The 21,209-nt window shown below is 41.9% G+C and overlaps 1 protein-coding gene across 3 annotated transcripts in view; it reads right to left on the bottom strand.

Annotated features, from left to right (window-relative positions):
- Positions 1-20,973, bottom strand: part of FBXO11 (F-box protein 11) — a 197,800-nt gene extending 176,827 nt beyond the window's left edge. For 2 of the 3 annotated variants that reach the window (XM_084622927.1, XM_084622928.1), the window contains exon 1: positions 20,555-20,973. In XM_084622927.1, the coding sequence (XP_084479053.1) occupies positions 20,555-20,660 (106 nt within the window). In that variant the 5' untranslated portion in view covers positions 20,661-20,973. Of the gene's footprint in view, positions 1-20,193; positions 20,350-20,554 lie in introns of those variants that run through there. The other variant, XM_084622929.1, reaches the window with a different exon arrangement.
- Positions 20,974-21,209: the final 236 nt, after the last annotated feature.

Here is a 21,209-nt window from a genome sequence, read left to right as displayed (position 1 = left end):
AACATAACAAGCCTTTAAAAATTCATTAATGGAATCTGACATACAAGGTTATCTCAAGTGTTTTTTTTTTTTTTTTTTAAAGTTTAGCAAAAAATTTGACTATTCTGGCTGAGCCTTTCAAAGCTGCCAGAGAGGGACCTGGATACCCAATTCCTGTAGGACACAATTTTCATTAACATTCATGTGACTTGGTTAGACAGTCTCAAAATCTCAGTCTGTATCTTCACAGAAACAGAAAGGAAGGAGATACAAGTTTAGTGCTAACTTTCTAAATTGCGTGGCTGACATTTGAAAAATTTGACCCTGATGCTTAAGATGTCATTGATACACAGCTCAGCTTAATTTTATTTTTGTTAAGAAAAGTTTTTCACGAGTCCGTACGAAGATAAGACCGCTTGGTCATTTCAACAGGCTTTTGAAAACAGCAAAAACATTTATGCTAAATACAAGTTTCTATGCAAAAGTAGCAATTTATTTCACCAAGGAGAATGCGGTATGGTTACTCAAAACATATTATTTAAGCCATCATGACTGATCATGCCCATTTAATGCACAGGATAAAGTACACCATAGGCTTTAAAATTGCCACCCCTGCTTACTGCTCTGACATTCCCTTTCAAGGTTTATATCCCTGTATCTGGTTACCAAGAGGGAAAAAAAAACAAAAAAACACCCAAACATACAGACGAACCTAGGGCTAAAATGTATATAGCACTAAAGAGTTTAGTTCAAAATCGTAACTCTACCACCATCTAAAAATTGTACAGTTTTCTAGGGAGACTACAAGAAATTAAGACATCACTATTCTCCACCACCACTCTACACCAGTAAAGCCATCAGGAACTTCTGCATTAATACCCAATTTTGTAACAGACACAGACAACCAGATTAACTGAAGACAATTACCAGACCAGCCTGCAGAAGGTAGCATCCACCAATCTACCACTTCAAAAAGACAAGAAAAAGTATGTAAGGATGCCCAAGTGGCTGCCTTGCTCAGTTCAAGAAGGGAAGCATTCCCCGCTCTCATCTTAAGACAGGGATCCTTCTCACTGAATGATTCTTGTTTAAAAGGTAGTCCTTATCTAGGACATTGGCCTCCTTAATCCAGTTGTAACCTCAACAAGAAAGAAAAACCTCTAGAAACTATTAAGCTTTTCTTCCTAAAACTCTCACACATAAAAACAAACAAACAAAAAAACTAAAACAAAACACACACACTTCACAAACAAAAAAAGGCTTCATTTTCTAACTTTCAAAGTTGTCTTCAGACGTGTAGAATCATAGAAACGTAGAACTCAAAGGGACCTTCATAGATCATCTATTGCAGTCCCATGCACTGAGGCAGGTTTGGGCAACGTGAGGCCTGTCACGGTAATCCGCTGGTGGGCCACAAAACAGTTTGTTTACATTTGCACAGCCGCCCACAGCTCCCAGTGGCCGTGGTTTGCCATTCCCGGCCAATGGGAGCAGCGGGAAGCCACGGCCAGCACATCCTCATGCTGCTTCCCACGGCCACTGGGAGCTGCAGGAGGCCACGCAAATGTAAACAAACTGTCTGGTGGCCCACAGGCCACAGGTTGCCCACCACTGATCTAAGACCATCCCAGACAGGTATTTGTCTAACAAGTTCCTAAAAACCTCCTATGACAGAGATTCGACAAATCTCCCTAGGTAATTTGTTCCAGTGCTTAACTACCCTTATTGTTAGGAATTTTTCCCTAACGTCTAACCTAAATCTTCATGCTGCAATTTAAGCCCTTTAGTTCTTCTCCTTATCCACTTGGGAAAGGACAACAATTTATCATGCTCCTCTTTATAACAGAAGACTTATGTCCCTTCTCCAGACCAAACCCAATTTTTTTCCACTCTTTCTTGTAGGTCATGTTTTTTAGACCTTTAATCATCTTTGCTTCTTTCCTCAGGACTTCCTCCAATTTTGTCCACATCTTTCCCGAACTGGACACAATACTCCAGTTGAGGCCATATCAGTGCTGAGTAGAGTGGAAGAACTACTTCTTTTGTCTTTCTTACAATGCTCCTGCTAATATATCCCAGAATGTTTACTTTTTTTGCAACAGTATTACATTGTTGACTCATATTTAGTTTGTGATCCACCAAAACCCCCAGATTCTTTTCTGCAGTAGTCCTTCTGAGGCAGTCAGTTCCCATTTTGTATTTGTGCAGTTGATTATTCCTTCCTAAATGAAGTACTCTGCATTTACTGGAGGAAGCTGGAGAAAGCTAATGGGGGGAAAAGTGGAAATAAACTTGAGTGAAAAGTTTAGGGGGGGAGGGATAGCTCAGTGGTTTGAGCATTGGCCTGCTAAACCCAGGGTTGTGAGTTCAATCCTTGAGGGGGCCATTTAGGGATCTAGGGCAAAAATTGGGGACTGGTCCTGCTTTGAGCAGGGGGTTGGACTAGATGACCTCCTGAGGTCCCTTCCAACCCTGATAGTCTATGATTCTATGATTTGTCCTTACAGAATTTCATCCTATTTATTTTAGACCATTTCTCCAGTTTGTTAAGATCATTTTTAATTTTAATCCTGTCTTCCAACACTTGCAACACCTCCTTGCTTGGAATCATCTGTAAACTTTTATAAATGTATTCTCTATGCCATTATCCATATGCAAAGTTTCCTTCATGCACAAAGGTATTTCCCATTTTATGGGAAATCAGAGAATGAGATAAACCTTATGATCAAGTGGAAACAGAAAACCACTTTGACAGGAACAAGCTTATTCACTATTTAACCTTTGGTGGGGTGCGATGGAGGGAGAAAACCAACATAACTATTCTGGTGTAAATTTTAAGTGAAGACCAAACCCCAGATAAAATGGCGGCAATTAGAAAGACAGTTTTAAGGAGGAGGCATCTCTCAAGACACTCTCTTCTCTTCAGAAGAAAGCATTTGTTAACAACATTTAACATCCAGTTGTGTCCCACTGAGTTAAGAGATTTGTGTACACCCAAAAGTTCTCAGCTTTAGCTTCTGAGCTTCTCTGAGGTCACCAGATGGGAACCCATGGAGCAACATATGTTGTTGTTTCTCAAGGCCCACCAATAGCTGACACTTAGCCATTCAAATCTTTATATATTTTACCTTGAAAAGTGGCAAAAATGTTAGAACACTGCATTTTAAAGATTTGGATTCTCCCCCTCCCATGCATCATTTAGGAGGGTGGTAAAGCACTGGACTGGGTTACCTAGGAAGGTGGTGGAATGTCCATCCTTAGAGGTTTTTAAAGCCTGACTTGACAAAGCCGTGGCTGGGATGATTTAGTTGGGATTGGTCCTGCTTTGAGCAGGGGGTTGGACAAGATGAATTCCTGAGGTCTCTTCCAACCCTCATCTTCTATGATCTGAAGTTACCTCAGATTACCAGATCATGCAGACATCACAGGTACACCAGTGTAGCAAGCATCCATTCTGAAAATTGCTGCTACTTCACACACAACTACCTAAAAACATGCCACCAGGTTGCCAAACAGATTATCAGATTTCCCATGGTGAACGGTCAGTCAAAGCCTTGCTTTTGGGGAATGCAGAGGGACTGATCAAGGAAGAAGTTAGGCAGCTCCCCAAACTAAGGATTCCTGGGCCACTCCACGACTAACAAGCTGACCTGGATTTTACAATCTTGTGAAGGACTGTGCCTGTCATGGACAGGGGAGGAAAGATGGACACTAGATCCAACTCTCAAGGATATGAGACATCTATGCCCAGTGTCATCAGAGATCAGAACCTGGAGAAGAATGTTGCTACCTTTCTGCTTGACTGACAGGCGATCAGGTCCTTCAGTCTTCCACTTGCCAATAAACACAAACACAAACACACACACACCCCCCACTTGCTGACTGGTGCAGTTCTCATTCCCCAAGGTAGATCTGACAAAGCCAGTCCAACCTAGAATTATTATAGCGATAAATGGCTTGTTTATTAAGATATTCAGTTTAATAAACAAAGACAAATAAAAACAAGAAATATTCAAAACAATTAAATATGTAGCTTCTACGCAAAGTTATTTCTGCTTTTTTTAAAAAGATCTAAGGATGACATGTATGATGTTATGCAAACACAGTTAAACTAGAGCAGTGATTTTCAATCTATAGTCTATATTGATGACATCTTCATCATCTGGACCCATGGAAAAGAAGCCCTTGAGGAATTCCACCATGATTTCAACAATTTCCATCCCACCACCAACCTCAGCCTGGTCCAGTCCACACAAGAGATCCACTTCCTGGACACTACAGTGCTAATAAACAACGGTCACATAAACACTACCCTATACCAGAAACCTACTGACCGCTATTCCTACCTGCATGCCTCCAGCTTTCACCCTGACCACACCACACGATCCATCGTCTACAGCCAAGCTCTGCGAAACAACTGCATTTGCTCCAACCCCTCAGACAGAGACAAACACCTACAAGATCTCTGTCAAGCTTTCTTACAACTACAATACCCACCTGCGGAAGTAAAGAAACAGATTGATAGAGCCAGAAGAGTTCCCAGAAGTTACCTACTACAGGACAGGCCTAACAAAGAAAATAACAGAACGCCACTAGCCGTCACCTTCAGCCCCCAACTAAAACCCCTCCAACGCATTATTAAGGATCTACAACCTATCCTAAAGGATGACCCAACACTCTCACAAATCTTGGGAGACAGGCCAGTCCTTGCCTACAGACAGCCCCCCAACCCGAAGCAAATACTCACCAACAACCACATACCACACAACAGAACCACTAACCCAGGAACTTATCCTTGCAACAAAGCCCGTTGCCAATTGTGCCCACATATCTATTCAGGGGACACCATCACAGGGCCTAATAACATCAGCCACACTATCAGAGGCTCGTTCACCTGCACATCCACCAATGTGATATATGCCATCATGTGCCAGCAATGCCCCTCTGCCATTTACATTGGTCAAACTGGACAGTCTCTACGTAAAAGAATAAATGGACACAAATCAGATGTCAAGAATTATAACATTCATAAACCAGTCGGAGAACACTTCAATCTCTCTGGTCACGCAATCACAGACATGAAGGTCGCTATCTTAAAACAAAAAAACTTCAAATCCAGACTCCAGCGAGAAACTGCTGAATTGGAATTCATTTGCAAATTGGATACTATTAATTTAGGCTTAAATAGAGACTGGGAGTGGCTAAGTCATTATGCAAGGTAGCCTATCTCCCCTTGTTTTTTCCTACCCCCCTCCCCCGCAGATGTTCTGGTTTAACTTGGATTTAAACTTGGAGAGTGGTCAGTTTGGATGAGCTATTGCCAGCAGGATAGTGAGTTTGTGTGTGTGGTTTTTGGGAGGGGGGTGAGAGAACCTGGATTTGTGCAGGAAATGGCCCAACTTGATTATCATGCACATTGTGTAAAGAGTTGTCACTTTGGATGGGCTATCACCAGCAGGAGAGTGAATTTGTGTGGGGGGGGTGGAGGGTGAGAAAACCTGGATTTGTGCTGGAAATGGCCCAACCTGATGATCACTTTAGATAAGCTATTACCAGCAGGACAGTGGGGTGGGAGGAGGTATTGTTTCATATTCTCTGTGTGTATATAAAGTCTGCTGCAGTTTCCACGGTATGCATCCGATGAAGTGAGCTGTAGCTCACGAAAACTCATGCTCAAATAAATTGGTTAGTCTCTAAGGTGCCACAAGTACTCCTTTTCTTTTTGCGAATACAGACTAACACGGCTGTTACTCTGAAACCAATCTATAGTCTGTGGACCCCTAGGGTCTTCAGACTATGTCTAAGGTTTCCAAAGGGGTTTGCACCGCCAGTCAAAATTTTTAGGCGTACACAAATAAAAAAAGGTGGAAAACCACTGAACTAGAGCAATGTAAACCAATAATCTTGATTATCATTTATATAGTTGGCTTGTTTAGATTCTTTTCTCTGGAAAAAGTGTTAAAGGTTGACAAGACTTTGGGGGACTGCTAGGGCCCCAAAAGCTAAAGGGTTGTGTGCTTTCTGATGAATTTTAGTATGTTTTTATGTTAATCTTTTATATAAGAGTTAGGTATTAATACTATTTATTAGTAGGGCATCAATAGACTCATATTAAGCCACTGGTGTGATAACTGTAAAGATAAATATCAGTGATGGAAAAACTTCAGGTGTTTCTCTAAGCCACTGGAGTAGACCAAGATATACTGTATGAGGAACTTAATAAAGTGAGGGCCTTCCGGGTAAAAGGTCATTCTTTAACTTTCTGCTAAAGCATTTGGAGTCTGGCATTTCTCAGCTCACGCTACGTGGTGTTAAAGTGACAAAATTCATCCTAAATGAAAGGAAGAAAAAGAGAATGTAAAAAAACTTTTCTGCTGTGAGAGACGAGAGTTCCTCACCCTCAAAGAAGCGGAGCAGACCCAGTGCAGGCTGGGGCTGAACACTCACAGAAAGAGGAGAGAGCACGAAAAAGATCCAGCCCAGAGACGCGACAAGGGGGAAAAAAAGCAGGTACAGCACAGAAAAATAAACTCCATTAAAAGCTGCAGTAAGGAGTCCTACAAACAGAAAGTGAGAGGTCATCTCCACAGGGACACAGAGAGAGCATGGGACAAAAGCACTCAAAAAAAGGGGGGGAAGGAACAAAGAGGATGGAGCCAATAATTATCCTAATACCTCCAACGATGGAGCCAGGATTCCTCTCATACAGTTTCTACCCTTCAGTTACAAGAATGCATCAGGACATGTTGTAAGAGGAACTTACTAAAAGTGAAGGACTTCCAGGGAAGTCATTCTTGAGCTGTCCTGTAAAGCATTCTAAGCCTACTGTGAGCTGAGAGATTGTAGTGTGACCAGAGAGGCACCAATAGGGGAAGAAGATGGCTCTGCTGAGCAGGTGGGAAGTGACTGTCTAGGGCTACACTGTGCTCTCTGTTCTGAGCTAGGAACAGCACAGAGGAAAGTTTGAGGCAGGAATGAGGAAGGGAGGTAGCGTTCTCACCAGCTAGCCTCCCACCCACACAGCACTGCTGTCCTTAAATGCAGGAGGCCAGTATCACTTTTTTTTAAAAGCTGCTGTCAGCATCCAAGGAAATTGGCTGTGACCAAATGTTTGTAAAAACTGGGCCAGCTACAAACAAAACAGGACTGTTGCCGGTATGTAGTCATTGCTAATTGATCCACAGGAAGCAGGGGCTCATGGTCAAACATGCAGTCTGGAGTCAGGAGATCCAAGTTTTATTCCTGAGTGCCCCAAATTCCATCTACGATCTTGGGCAAATGCTGTAACCAACGTAATTGAACAGAAGGGGATGAAAAGTGAAATCTTAAATTTCTGGACTGCTTGCCAATACACATGGAAGAAACCATTTATCAAAGATGTTTCTATCACACATTGTAGATTTTTAAAATATGCTTTTTAAAGCATTTTATCTGTTACAATTGTATTTGTTATGTATTTGTTATCAAAATATTGATAACCAAATACATGCTAAAAAGAAGCGTTCACATTTTGGCTGAAATAATATTTTCCTCTCCTGTCAAAGAGCTACTTGCAGCAGGCAAGTGACAAAATGGAATTTTGCACAGCAACTTCACACTAAGTTTTAATTCCAGTTATTTTCTAAATTATGTGGGATGGAAAGTGATGCTGGGTTGTTTAAAAATGCCATATTGTAGGGTCAGAGGGTCCAATCTTTTAAGCCTCAGGACCAAACTCTCGAGTTCAAAAAGACCACAATCAATACTTTGGGACAGATTCTTAGACAGGCCAAAAGGAAGGAAAAACCATCCACACCCTGTTGAGAATTCCCCCAGCAGGCATGGAGTCAGCATACTCCAGCTATCCTCAAATGGCATAAGGTCCTTAGGTGACCATTACCAGTGGGTACAAGCTAGAGCACCACCTGAACTGTTCTAACCTGGCTGCAGCAGGGAGTCCATTGCTTTACACAACTGCTGGACAGCAGTCACATACTGGAGATCAGGAAACTGAGTTCTATCCCTGGCTCTAATAAAAGAGTATACTGGACAGGGAAAGGATAATCAAAGCACATTTTATCTGAAAAGACTAAGGGTAAGTAGCTACAATTTAAGCCTACCATGGCTTAAATCTTGGAATCTATTCCCAGCATTGCTTGCAATGACCTTTAATTGGAACATTTCTTTTCAGTTATGGAGAAAGTGAAAACCACAACACTGACAAATACCATTTATTTATAACCAATACTGTATTAATCACCATAAAAGAGAAGAAAAGCACAGATCCTAGAGCATTTTAGATTTCTTGCAAAAGGTGTCTGAAACAAGGTGAGACAATCCAGTAAAAAAAAAAACTTTAAAGGGGTCATTTATGAACACTTACTGTTTTTTCTAAATCTAACCCAATTTCTATCAAACTACCAAGAAAAATCCAAAAAGCATTCAAAGTTTACTTTCCATATTTAGGTTTCTTTTTTAAAAATAAAGATTTAAAGCTCCTGTTAAAGTGAAAACTTCTTACTCAACCTTAACTATGGAAGAGACATAAGCAACTCCATAATAAGGTATGAAATGTAGAAAAGTTAAGACCGTCTACTGCAATATTAACTTAGGTAGCATATACAAATTTCCTATTAAATGTTCAATATATTTTCACTGGTCATTGTATATTTTGTGATATCCATTAACCTAATGGTGAACACTGGTATAGTATGACCAAGCTCACTTTACTGTAAAAAACTTGAGTGAAATCTCCCCCTTTCCCTTTTGTTTTTTCGCTTTAAAAAAATTAATTTAAGTGAGGAGAAGAGGCTGCAAGGTTAAAAAAAAATTACTTGTAGTTAATAATGTACTCCTGACAGAATTCTGCACCAGTGTGGGGACACAGAATTCATATGGCCCACATATTTCTGTGCCCCCACCCCCGTGCAGAAAAACGCAAAAAAAAAAAATCTGCTGGGAGGACATGTGTCTCTTCCCTGGCAACACATCTGTTCCAGCACACCTGGAGCAGCTTCAGAGATGCAAATCCCTGCGGGGGTGGGAGGGGGAAGTGGCAGGAGGGACGTTGATCACCATCAGGGCACGGGCCAACAAGCATCTTGATACTGCGGCTTGAGGGGCGTGGAGGAGGGTAGATCTTTTTGTTATGCAGGAGGAAGACTCTGCCCCGAGGCAGAAGTGTAGTAGCCTGCCTGCCGGCCTAGTAAAATGTTACATCTTGAGAACTGAAAAAACACTTAATTAAATATTAGTAGCATATTACTGAAAATTCATTTTTTTTAAATTTAAGCAAATAGCTTTTGTAAAAAAAAAAATAAAAAAACATTTAAAAAAATCACATTTTGTCTTTGGTTAATTGATCTCATTCACAGAATCATAGAATATCAGGGTTGGAAGGGACCTCAGGAGGTCATCTAGTTCAACCCCCTGCTCAAGGCAGGACCAATCCCCAACTAAGTCATCCCAGCCAGGGCTGCAACTTGAGACCATTACTCCTTGTCCTGTCCTCTTCCACCACTGAGAACAGTCTAGAGCCATCCTCTTTGGAACCCCCTTTCAGGGACGATCACGTCCCTCGATCTGCTGGCAATGCCCCTACTTATACAGCCCAAAATGCCATTGGCCTTCTTGGCAACAAGGGCACACTGTTGACTCATATCCAGCTTTTCATCCACTGTAAACCCTAGGTCCTTTTCCGCAGAACTGCTGCCGAGCCATTCGGTCCCTAGTCTGTAGCGGTGCATTGGATTCGTCCGTCCTAAGTGCAGGACTCTGCACTGGTCCTTGTTGAACCTCATCAGATTTCTTTTGGCTCAATCCTCCAATTTGTCTAGGGCCCTCTGTATCCTATCCCTACCCTCCAGCGTATCTACCTCTCCTCCCAGTTTAGTGTCATCTGCAAACTTGCTGAGGGTGCAATCCACACCATCCTCCAGATCATTTATGAAGATATTGAACAAAACCGACCCAAGGACCGACCCTTGGGGCACTCTACTTGATACCGGCTGCCAACTAGGCATGGAGTCATTGATCACTACCCATTGAGCCCTATGGAGGCAGAAATGTAGCAACCTGTCTGCACAGTAACATTGTTAATTATTCTGTTGTTAGTTAACTATTCCCATTCTCAGTCATCTCCCCCAGCATCATAAAAACCTGTAGAAGTTTTAAGGCTCCTATATTGCCAGAGTGATGCAGAGCCTTATAAATGACTGTAAGGGAATGAGGTAGGGAGATTTATGCGCTCTCTCACTTTTTTCCTGTGCCAAAGTGGCACAATAGATTTTTACTTACCATTTTAAAAAAAAAAAAAGCCCAAGACTTTTGAGGGCAAATAAAACATTTACCAAGCAGTCAATAAAATGTCAGGACAATCAGAAACAAGCACTTCCCAAAGTATCCAGCTAGGTCCAGGACAATGATTCGCAAAACTGTATGACTGTCACATGTGAAAGTCTGAGCAATTTAAAATGACATTCTACTTTTTTTTTTTTCTGTTTGGTGTTCTGTAATGTAATTTAAATGAAAATACAGGATTATAACTGGAATGCAGGGTATTAGTTACCAAGTATTTGTAAGTTAACTTTCATGTATCTAGGAAATACTGAATACTTATTGTGACTTTTTTCTGTATTGTAGTTTAAATAACTTACCAAAACAATTGAAACTGGTGTGATTATACTGCATTATTTTGACAAATAAAATTTGCAGAATTTTGCAGAATTTTTTGGCACAGAATCCCCCCAGGAGTAATAATGTTAATACTGTATTTAGTTCCAATTAAGCTTAGCTATTCAAACTTCATTTAGGAGACGGACTTGGATGGGATGAGTTCTCACCATTGCTGCTGCTACTAAATGGATGGATTAAACAGCATTTCTCAAATGCGGCCACCAGGGGCTTTTCTTGCAGCCACAGCCTCCTCTGCTGTGGGGGAGGGTGGAAGTAGCTGCCCCTCCTCCTCTCTGTTGGTCCAGGATACACTGCCTTGGTGTTGGGTTGCTGGGGCCCCCAGCAGGGGTTGGGCCCTGCCTCCCTCTGGAGACACCTGGGGCATAACACTGGAGGACTACATTCCTCAGAAGACTACAGTAAGAATGTGCAAAGCTTGATGGTTTTAATATGATGCTTAAATTGCAGACACAAAAACAATACTGGTCAACACTGAACTTTACCAAGCTTTCCAAAAGAAGTTACTGTTGAACTCAGAATAAACATGAAAAATTTGAGCGGAAAGTAAAATAAAATGAAGAGTCTGAAAAAAGTTCTTCTTCAGCCATAACTAGAAGACCACTATTATGGCACTCAACTAACCAGCCGTACTCACAAGACTAGTATGATAAGAAAAAAAAAAATAACATGGGAAGTTCCCCGCCTCAAGACTCTCACTGTTTAATCACTGATGTGTGGATATTTGGCTACATGAAGAGACATTTTCCATTATCTAGCTATTTAAGCAATGCATACTTTATCATTTAAAAAGCTGACCTGTTAGGACAGTTTGTTTCAACAGCTACTGAGATCTTTATGTAATTCAGATTTTACTTTCAAAAAAGCTTTAGCTAAATGTACAGTAAATGGATAAGCAATTGAAGAAATGGGAAATTGGCAATTGGCAATTTTGACCATGTGTGTCATTTAAGGGCTGATCCAAGTATCACTGTAATAATCATTGGAACTCTTTCACCTGACTGCAATGGGCTTTTGATTAGGCCATTAATGAATTATTTCCATTTTCATGACAACCATCTAAGTTTTCATACTTTGCTCATCACCCTTGAAAATATTTACATGTTGTCTTAGTCATAGCAGTTTTTTTAAATGCACATAAAACTGCTGACTTTTTATATTTTACTAGTAAGCACATTCTAAAAGAAATTGACATGAAAACAGTTTGTTCATATAGTTAAAAAGTCTTTCAAGATAACATGAAATAACCAACATTAACTAATGTATAGGAGTCAAAAAAATCTACTGATAAGCCCTTTCTAAGTACATGTACAAGAATTTATTAATGGAAAACAAAGAGTTGAAACTTCATTCCCATAGGATGCCACTCAATCAGAAGCCTGACAAAAAAAAAAAAGACAGATTTTATTCCAAGTACTTTAAAACACACTATGTTTCTTTTGAATGAAAAGGGGAAGTGAATTTCTAACTCAAGGACTATCCACTAAGAATGTCCTAGTTCCAGCTTCCAGCCATTCAAAGCTACAGACCAGGGGTCGGCAACCTTTGGCATGCGGCCCATTGCAGTAATCTGCTGGCGGGCCTCGAGATGTTTTGTTTATGTTGACCGTCCACAGGCACCGGCTCCCGCAGCTCCCAATGGCTGAGGTTCACCGTTCCCAGCCAATGGGAGCTGCAGGAAGCAGAAGACAACACATGCCTGAGGCCCACGCTGCTTCCCACAGCTCCCATTGGCCGGGAACGGTGAACCTAGTCCACTTGGAGCTACTAGGGGCCGTGCTTGCAGACGGTCAATGTAAACAAAACATCTTGCGGCCTGCTAGCAGATTACCGTGATGGGCTGGGTGCCAAAGGTTGCTGACCCCTGCTATAGACTATGAGTAAACCAACTCAACAGTCATGACAGTACATACAAAGGCAGCTTCTAAGCAAAGACCCAAACCATTTATGACTTTATAGGTCAATAAATACCTGAGTTTCTTCCAGAAACAAACCTGAAATTAATAGACTTCAGCAAACAGGTGCAATAGGCTCCTTATGACTGGTACCTCTGAGGAAGTTTATGGATGCACACTGTACTAGCTAGGGCTTTTGAGCTGTTATCAAGAGTAGCCCCAGGTAGCATTCAGTGCCCACATCCAATCTGGAGGCAATTAAGACATGGGAAACTGTGGAGAGGTCCACATCTTAAAGAAAATATCATAAGCACCCAAACAGATCATTTAAGGTGAAAAGCTTCTTCACCACCATGATCTGAAAATCCAGGGCAACCCTCAATTGTGAACTGTCTGATCAACACAGAGAAGAGAACACATCCCTGGCAACCCTTTCCAGATGCTTTCCTCCCCAAACCAGAAACACTCCCATTTTGTTTGGATAGAGCTTCTGTCAGGATGTTCTGTTCTAGAACTTATCTCAACTAGACATTGGCTAGTGGGAGAATATGATGTCTGAGTCAGATGCAGAGCCACACATCACCCATACACTGAATGCTACACAACCTAGATTGTCCATCTATAACCCTTTTCTACCAAACGTACATGTTATAAAGGGGTGATAGAACAGAATTTGCAAAACAGAGCCCTTGAGACAGATGAGTCATTGATTAATGTTACAATGTGGGATCATCCCATGCTGAATAGACACTGAAATGTGATCCTGCCTATGCTAAACATGGTCAGCAAGCAAACCAACAAAACCTCATGTTCAGCAGTATCAAAGAATGCTGATAAGTGTAAAAGAATAAACAAAAACAATGGATCTCACTTGCATAGTCTCCAAACAATATTTAGTTAAAAGCTGATTTCCTTCACCTATCAGCTTGAAGACTTCAAATGAGGCCAAAGTTTCCTCCCAACAATCTTCTCAATAAACCTATCCAGAAAGAGAAAGATTAGAGATGGGCCATTAGTTGGCAAGAACACCAATGTCAAGAGATGGTTTCTTGAGCAAAAGTCGAGTCACTACACAAGAGAAGCTGGCACCTGGCTCTCTAGTACGGAGGTGCTAGTAATCTCAAAACAATGGTGAACCCAATCCCTCACTCTAGCTAGATCTTAATCAGCCATGAAATGGAGAAGTCCAGCTTATGAATTATAGGAAAAACCTAATTTATTTCTTTATTTTTTAAAAAAGAGTGTAGGCAGTACAGGTACCCAAACTTGCCAAAACTCACAGAAGACAAATAGTCTTCTCCAGGCCCCACACTTACTTCTGTTTATAATTAAAAACAGCTCAAAATCAGCAAGCTTTTGCCCACCTGAAAATAAATTCCATGGCTTGGGTCTTCACCAACAGTAAAGTGAAAGAAGAAAGATCTTCATTTCCATTATCCACTAGCATGATCATCGTAAAAATTAGCTTTTGCTACTTTGGGCACAACTGCCACATTTCATCTGTTGCAGGGCATGCACGAAGCACAGTGACATGTGAGGATTATATATTAAGAAGAAATTGAAGAGCCATTGTTTGAATGGTCAAGGACAAAATACAATCATTATAACCAACAGAAAGGAAAATATGCTGTATATAGTCTCCCACAGATAGCACTGAAATGCAAGTAGGCCCATTAATTCTATAGACAAGCCAATGAAATGCATTCTCTACCCCAATAGTAGTAAAAGTGGCCACATACTTCAAGTGAATGAAAGATTATGACAAAAGTGTAATCCTCGTCCCTACCCTCATATCCACCCCAAACTGAGAATCAGAAAACACGCACCTTAAAGAGCAGAGTGAATGAAACAGCCACTTGGAATACACAGACAATAGACACGATGACCATGAAATCCCTCTTCTTTTTTTGCCCTAGATGTTGAAGTCACCAAATATCTGACTCCAGTATCAGAAATGAGACCTCTCCTGGGCAGGAAATTTGAAGTGCAAGTTTGTATACTCCACCTACTCAAAATGTATTTCCATCCTGGGATTCTCACACAGTAGACCTTCAAAAGTGAGTCAGTTTTTGGAGCAAGGCATCTCTTGTGCAAGGAGCAAATACTGCCTCCCCTCCCTAACTTCAGCTCTATTTCTGCTGAACTAAATAGGCACCTAGAGAAAGCAGACCCAATAAAGCAGATGCAGAAAAATGAAGTTGGGAGCCTCTACGATAACAGCCTTATTAACTATCAACTTTGCAGTCAGTTATATGAATCAAAGCATAGATCATATGAGCTAATACTTCATAAGGCAGCAGTTGGACTTGATGGACAACAAATGCCAAACCTCAGGTCTACGTCTGGAAAAAAGTGTGTCTTCTTTCCTAGTCTCCCCATTACGGATATAAAAGATTAAACAGTAAGCATTAGACCTACCGTTAACCGACCTTAACCATCCAGAGGGACCCCAGCCCCAGCAGCCAGGCCAGGCCGAAGCTGCGCCAGCCCCAGGCAGGCCAAAGAGGCCCCAGCCAGGCTACGCCAGCTGGCCGGAACAACCCCAGCCCAGGCAGCACCATGCTACAGAAAGAAGTACGATTTAGTAACAACTGGCTCCTACATATGGCAAGTTTAAAATACTTATACTCAGAAAGCACACTTAGTATTTGTTTTGTTAGTTTGCTCTAATAAAACAAAATTTTAAAAGTCTCCTTTTAAAAATTTTTGTCAAAAAATGCTACCTTTTTAAAAACTATGGAAAGCAATGTTTCGGAGGATAGTTAACAAATTGTATTCTCCGCTATTCAAAGGCGACTAATTTAACTGATCAGTAAAGAACTAAAACAAAGATGTCTGAGCTATGTGCCGATCATATATGCAAGTAATAAACTCACCAGACATATTTACACCATTACACACACCACTCAAACTAACAATGGAGATTTTTAGCTAAGAACTAGCCAAAGTATAATTAAGAGAAACGTGTAACAAACAATGTCAAAAGATTAAGTAATGACAATATCAAACAGGTAATAAACATTACTTTTTCTTGATCACTTTTACTCTACAATAACTATTCCAAAACAAAATATTTCTCCTATTTACATGCATATCTTATTCTTTATCCTTACTGTGATGTGTAGTCTACATACATCATATGTTATTGAATTATTTTTCTTACATCAAATATATTTGGCTTTGGTTCTTATAAAAAAAAGTAAAATAAAAGGCAATCACATAACAAAATTTAGCAATGTTACAGAAATGCATTTGCTTGTCTCTGTATATATAACATAGATTTCTCTCTTTTAATCTATAAAAAAGGAAATTTAAGCAACTGTGAAAAATAAAAGCTTTTATAAGCCGGAACCAAAGTAAGGTTTGGGATTCCACACACACAAAATGAGAAAGACTGGGAACCATGTATGTTGGCATACAAGACCCAACTATTCTCAAAATCATGGAAAGTGTCTTTGGGGCCACCAGATGAGGTATATGTCTTGATATTAACAATGGACAAAGTTCCTTTGATTTTTCAACAATAGCGTGACAGCATTTTTACTAACAGGCCTCAAAACCTGCATCCCACAATTCACAACACAGAATTTGGGCCCAAAGCAGTACTGCAGAACTGAGTGTATAACTTCTACTAATTTTATTTCTTAAGATCCTTATTTTCCTAATGGAAAGTAAGGACCACAGATCCCTGTATAAACATATCACCTTTTCTTAGCCAGATGTGATTTTTAAGGAACATGAAAAACCAACATTAACTTTCTTTCTACCTCTAGTACTGCTCTCTGATTTCTCGCCATTTTAGAGCTGATCTATACACAAACTGAAATTGATTCAGTTATTTTGGTGCAAGTTTGTGGGTGGACACTCATTTCACAATAAAAATAACTGGACTGACTTTAGCCAATTTTATTCCAAAATAAGAGTGTCCACCCCCCAAAAGTAACTAAATCAATTTTAAACACACACCTTTTGTTATGCCAATGTAAATGTATGTATAGATGAGACCTAAGTAAGGTCTGCTCTACCAATTTTCTACTTTGTAAGATACAGGTAGAATCATAATCAAACTTGCAAGGTATAGTTGCAGTTTACAATATACTGCAGGGGTGGCCAACCTGAGCCTGAGAAGGAGCCAGAATTTATCAATGTACACCACCAAAGAGCCACAGTAATATGACAGCAGCCACCCATGAGCTCACTCTCCCTGCCCGCTGCCAGCGCCTCCCGCCCACTGACAGCCTATCGGCTCCTCCCCGCACCTCACAATCAGCTGTTTTGTGGCATGCAGAAGGCTCTGGGGAGGAGGGGAGGAGCGAGGGGATAGCAGGCTCAGAGGAGGGGGTGGGAAGGGGTGGAGTGGGGGCAGGCCTGTGGCAGAGCCAGGGGTTGAGCAGTGAGCACCCCCCAGCACATTGGGAAGTTGGCACCTGTAGCTCCAGCCCTGGAGTTGGTGTCTATACAAGGAGCCGCATATTGACTTCTGAAGAGCCGCATGTGGCTCCGGTTGAGCACCCCTCCAATAGAGGATCCTCAATTCCATTAAGAACTTGGTTCTGGACATAACCTCTGGGCTTAAACGGGATTACACCTAGTATCATACGCAGGACTAGGACACAAAATATACAGCTGCTTTTTGCAAACAAGGGGGAAAAAATACATATCTTCTGTGCCATTTCTCAAGCTAACAGTTTTAAGCTATGTACTGAGCACGAATTTTTAGATATAGTCTAACCTTGTTTTCTTCCACGAATTATAACCATTATTTCTATTAGTGAAAAATGGTACTACACAGGAAATGTGGAAATATTTAAGCATAGAATAAAGAGTTCATCTAGTCCAGAATCCTGTCTCTGAAAAGAGTCCGTCCCACATGTTTCAGAGAAAGATGAAAGGACCCAACTACACCATAGCTTTAACCACATCACAGCTATATGACAGAGTTATATATGCTGCAACAGGTTTATTTGATTTGATTTGCATGTGATTATGATGATGTCCTTTTCACTTTGCAAACAAAAGACCCAACAGGTTACCAGCTTCTCTGATTTAACAGTGTACAATGTGGAGACGTCATAACAATACTATACTCATTATGTCCTGTTCACACTGCAAATATGAAATATTAGAATACAAATGCCCATGTCTGTGTTCTGTCAAGTCACAAAGCGAAGCACTGGCATGGTTATACTTGTAATTCAAACACCTATAATGAACCTATCCAAATGTACCATGGGCGAAAGATTTCTTTTTGATTCCACCTAGTGATCCATTCATTTCCTGTAGCAGGAGGTATAACCTTTAGTTATTACTCAAGTTCGTTTAAATGTTGTTGCTATTGTGGTTGTAAAGCATCATGTACACATATAGCATTCAGTAATATATAAAAGGTCTGACCTCTATATAAACAACACCATTATCTCAAGCAATAAAGGAGTTGTACAGATAAACAGTACAATGCATTAAAAACTTTATTTTTTATTTGCATCCTTAAGAGTCCCCTTGCTTCTATATTAGGGCATGAGACGAATAAATACCATTCATTATTTTATACATCATCACATTTGCTCCTCTTCTTTCTAAACTAGATCTCAGTATTATATATTTCTTTTCATATGAAAGCATTTTACTACTAATTTTACATTGCTCACTTCTCTATTACCTTCATTCAGATGGTGACCAAAACTCAAGGTAGTAATAAAAATGAAAATACACCTCTGATTTATATAATGCCATTCTCTAATCCCTTAATATTTTGTAATATTTTATTTACTTTATTGACTACCATCTGTATTTTGGTCCAGTCCAACTCCCTTGGAAGCCATTGGAAAAGCTCCTGTTACCTTCCATGAACATTGGTTCAGGCTCTTACACCTCTAGGAAAAAAACAAGCATGGCAGAGATGCTCTAAATGTTAGTATAAAACTGACACAACATCCAACAATTTATAATCAGATTGGGGTCAAGTCAAATTCAGAAAGTGGAAGAGGGGAAAAAATCACTTGGGTTCAACAGACAGTGAAACTTGATGTTGTTATAGTTCCTTCATCATCAGTAGGTGGTAAACAACAGTAAATAAGTAGTCCACGGATTTTAGGGTACACAGACCTCCTCAAATATGTAATGTGATTAATTAATTTACAGCCTGGCATTCTAATTGAAAAAGTTTCTGCTCATATCATTAGCATATTAGTACAGTTTGAGATGATTAGCAAAACCCTAAGATTGAATAGTCATAATCTATAACTGTAATTTTTCTCTTTCACAAAATTATTCGGTTTTTAAAAAATCAACCCAGGAGAATTAAAAAAAAACAACTTACATTATACATAACATAGGAGATGAAACCCTTTAGTGCATGTGACACAAAAGGAGGAAATCAAAAATTTTAAAATATCAGTTTATCAGATAAGTTATTTTAATTATACAATTACTGAAGATTTGAAAAGTTTACACAAACTCCATAATTGGACATAAGACATCACATCCTCTAGTTATATACACAACAATCTCATCTGAGTAACATTCCTTGCTCTGACCAATGTGTGTGGTGGTGATGGGGACATAGAGAAGGAGGAAAGAAAAGAAGAGAAGGGAGAAATGGAGAATTTAAAATACTTCATTTTAAACTCTTTACTTCATTTGTTATACAGTTTAGCGTTTTTATGCAATCAAAACATAACGTATCTCTGTCGTGAATATATCTTGCCTCTAATGTAACATCCCAAATAGTCAGAAACAAAAGCCATTCAGCTGACAATGAAGCTTTTTTTTAATTTTAAAAAGACATTTGTACATCTAAAACGGCATCACAGATCAGTTCCCTTTATCAGGCGAGAGGTGTGACAGCCAATGCATAAAAAATTAAAATCCAATCCACCAGAGAAGACGTGCAAAATGTCTCCTTCAATCCCACCCCCATCTCTCCTTTAAAAAATACCCCTACAAATACTGTACACACACAAACCCAGCTAATGAATATGGCAACAGTTACAGAGCTAAGTGATCAAGGAACCATTCTCCCTCCAAAAACAAACAAACAAAAAAAACCCCTCGGCTCCAGCGTTTCTGTTACAGTCTCCATTAAAGGCGGAATCCCACCTCGGTGAATTCTCAGCCCTTTTAGACAATGGTGCTGCCCTGATTAGGTCCAAATTGACAACATTTTTGCACTAGGCCCTGGACAAATGTATACACAAAAACCAGCCAGGATTCAGATACATTGGGTCGGCGCCTCCCGTTTCCCACCCCGGATCCTGACACTAGCTCAGGAGGGACAAACGTGGTGAGGGGATATCGGGTGAAGGGAGAGAAGAGTTGCGAGGTGGAGGTAAATAAATGGCCGATGTGTTACACTGAAATGCTTCGCTGTAATGGGTCCCCCTCCCCCTTCGGGGCTGTGTAACCAAAGCACTGAATCCAAACTGCGCAGCAAACATTGTGCGGCTCAGGAGACTGGGAAGAGGCAGAGAGAGAGGAGCCGCGGCTGCTGCCGCTGTCTCCCTGAGACACCATTTAAACGATGGGGGTAGAGAAGAGGCGACAGTGTCAACACAAGTTACTCGGTTACCATGTCCCCAGGCCCAGCGGATCCCCCTCGGCCCAAGGGGCTAGTCCCTCACCCTACACCACGGGGGTCGCCGTGCCTTACCTCCTCCCAGCACTAGCGGATCGCCCACGGACCTCAACGAGGGGGCTCCCCCAGGGAGAAGGGGGAGCTGCTGCCGCCCCCGCATCAGGAGGGCCGATCCCCTCCCTGCACCGGGGGAATAGCCGAGCCTCCCGCCGCTCGGCTGCAGGGCCCAGTAGTCCTAGCCGGGGCAGAGCCCAAGCCAAACAAAGCGCGGCCTGAGCAGGAGCCAAGGGTGAAGCAGCCTGGGCTTTTCCTGGCGGAACATGGCTAGGCGACGCGGGGAGGAGTGGGGAGCGGAGAGGGGCTGCACCGCCCCGGCCTCCCCCTTTCCCTTCCCCTCGGGCAGGGCCCCCTCCGCGCCGCGGCCAGGCTCGCTTACCCCGTTCCCCGGCGGCGGCTGCGTTGTTCCTCTCCTGCTGCTGCTGCACCGGGCGCGGCCTGGACACTCGCCTGGGTCTCCTGTTGGCGGCTCGGACCGAGTTCATTTGCCGGCTCGTGTGGGTGGCGGGAGAGGAGGGGGGGTTGATCCTCCGACAAACGGTGCCTCTTCGGGGGGGGTGGGGGTGGGAGGGGAGCCCCGGGGGTGGCCGCTTCACGGCGGCAGCGGGGGAGAGGGGGGTGTCCAGTTGCGGGTCCCGCCGCTGCTGCCGTCTCCTCCCCGGCTCACTGTGGAGGAACAGGGGCCGCCTGGGTCTCCCGAGCGCTCGCTATGGGGGATGTTCGCTCCGCTCCCCCCCTCCCCAGCCCCCCCAAAAACCCTCTCTTAAAGGTGCCCCGCAATCCTCAAGACCGTCGCTGCTCCGTGGCAGGAGGAGCCATTGACACTGCCTGAGACACTCAGTGAGAGGCGGCCGCTCTCCGCCAATCAGCACCTCCCACACAGAGAAAGGCTGTCTCGCAGCCAATCACGTAGCAGTTTTCATCAAGGCCAAAGTGGGGAGGGGGTTCTGGGGTGAGCGGGGTGGGGTGGCTGGAGGAAGAAGCAGGATATAAACCAAGGGTTTGGGACACCCACCCTATAGGGGAGGTAGGAG

Source organism: Lepidochelys olivacea, assembly GCF_965140295.1.
Source record: "Lepidochelys olivacea isolate rLepOli2 genome assembly, chromosome: 3".
Classification (NCBI taxonomy): Eukaryota; Metazoa; Chordata; order Testudines; family Cheloniidae; genus Lepidochelys; species Lepidochelys olivacea.
Note: the sequence above shows the minus strand (reverse complement) of the source record. Positions and strands in the feature narration are given on the sequence as shown.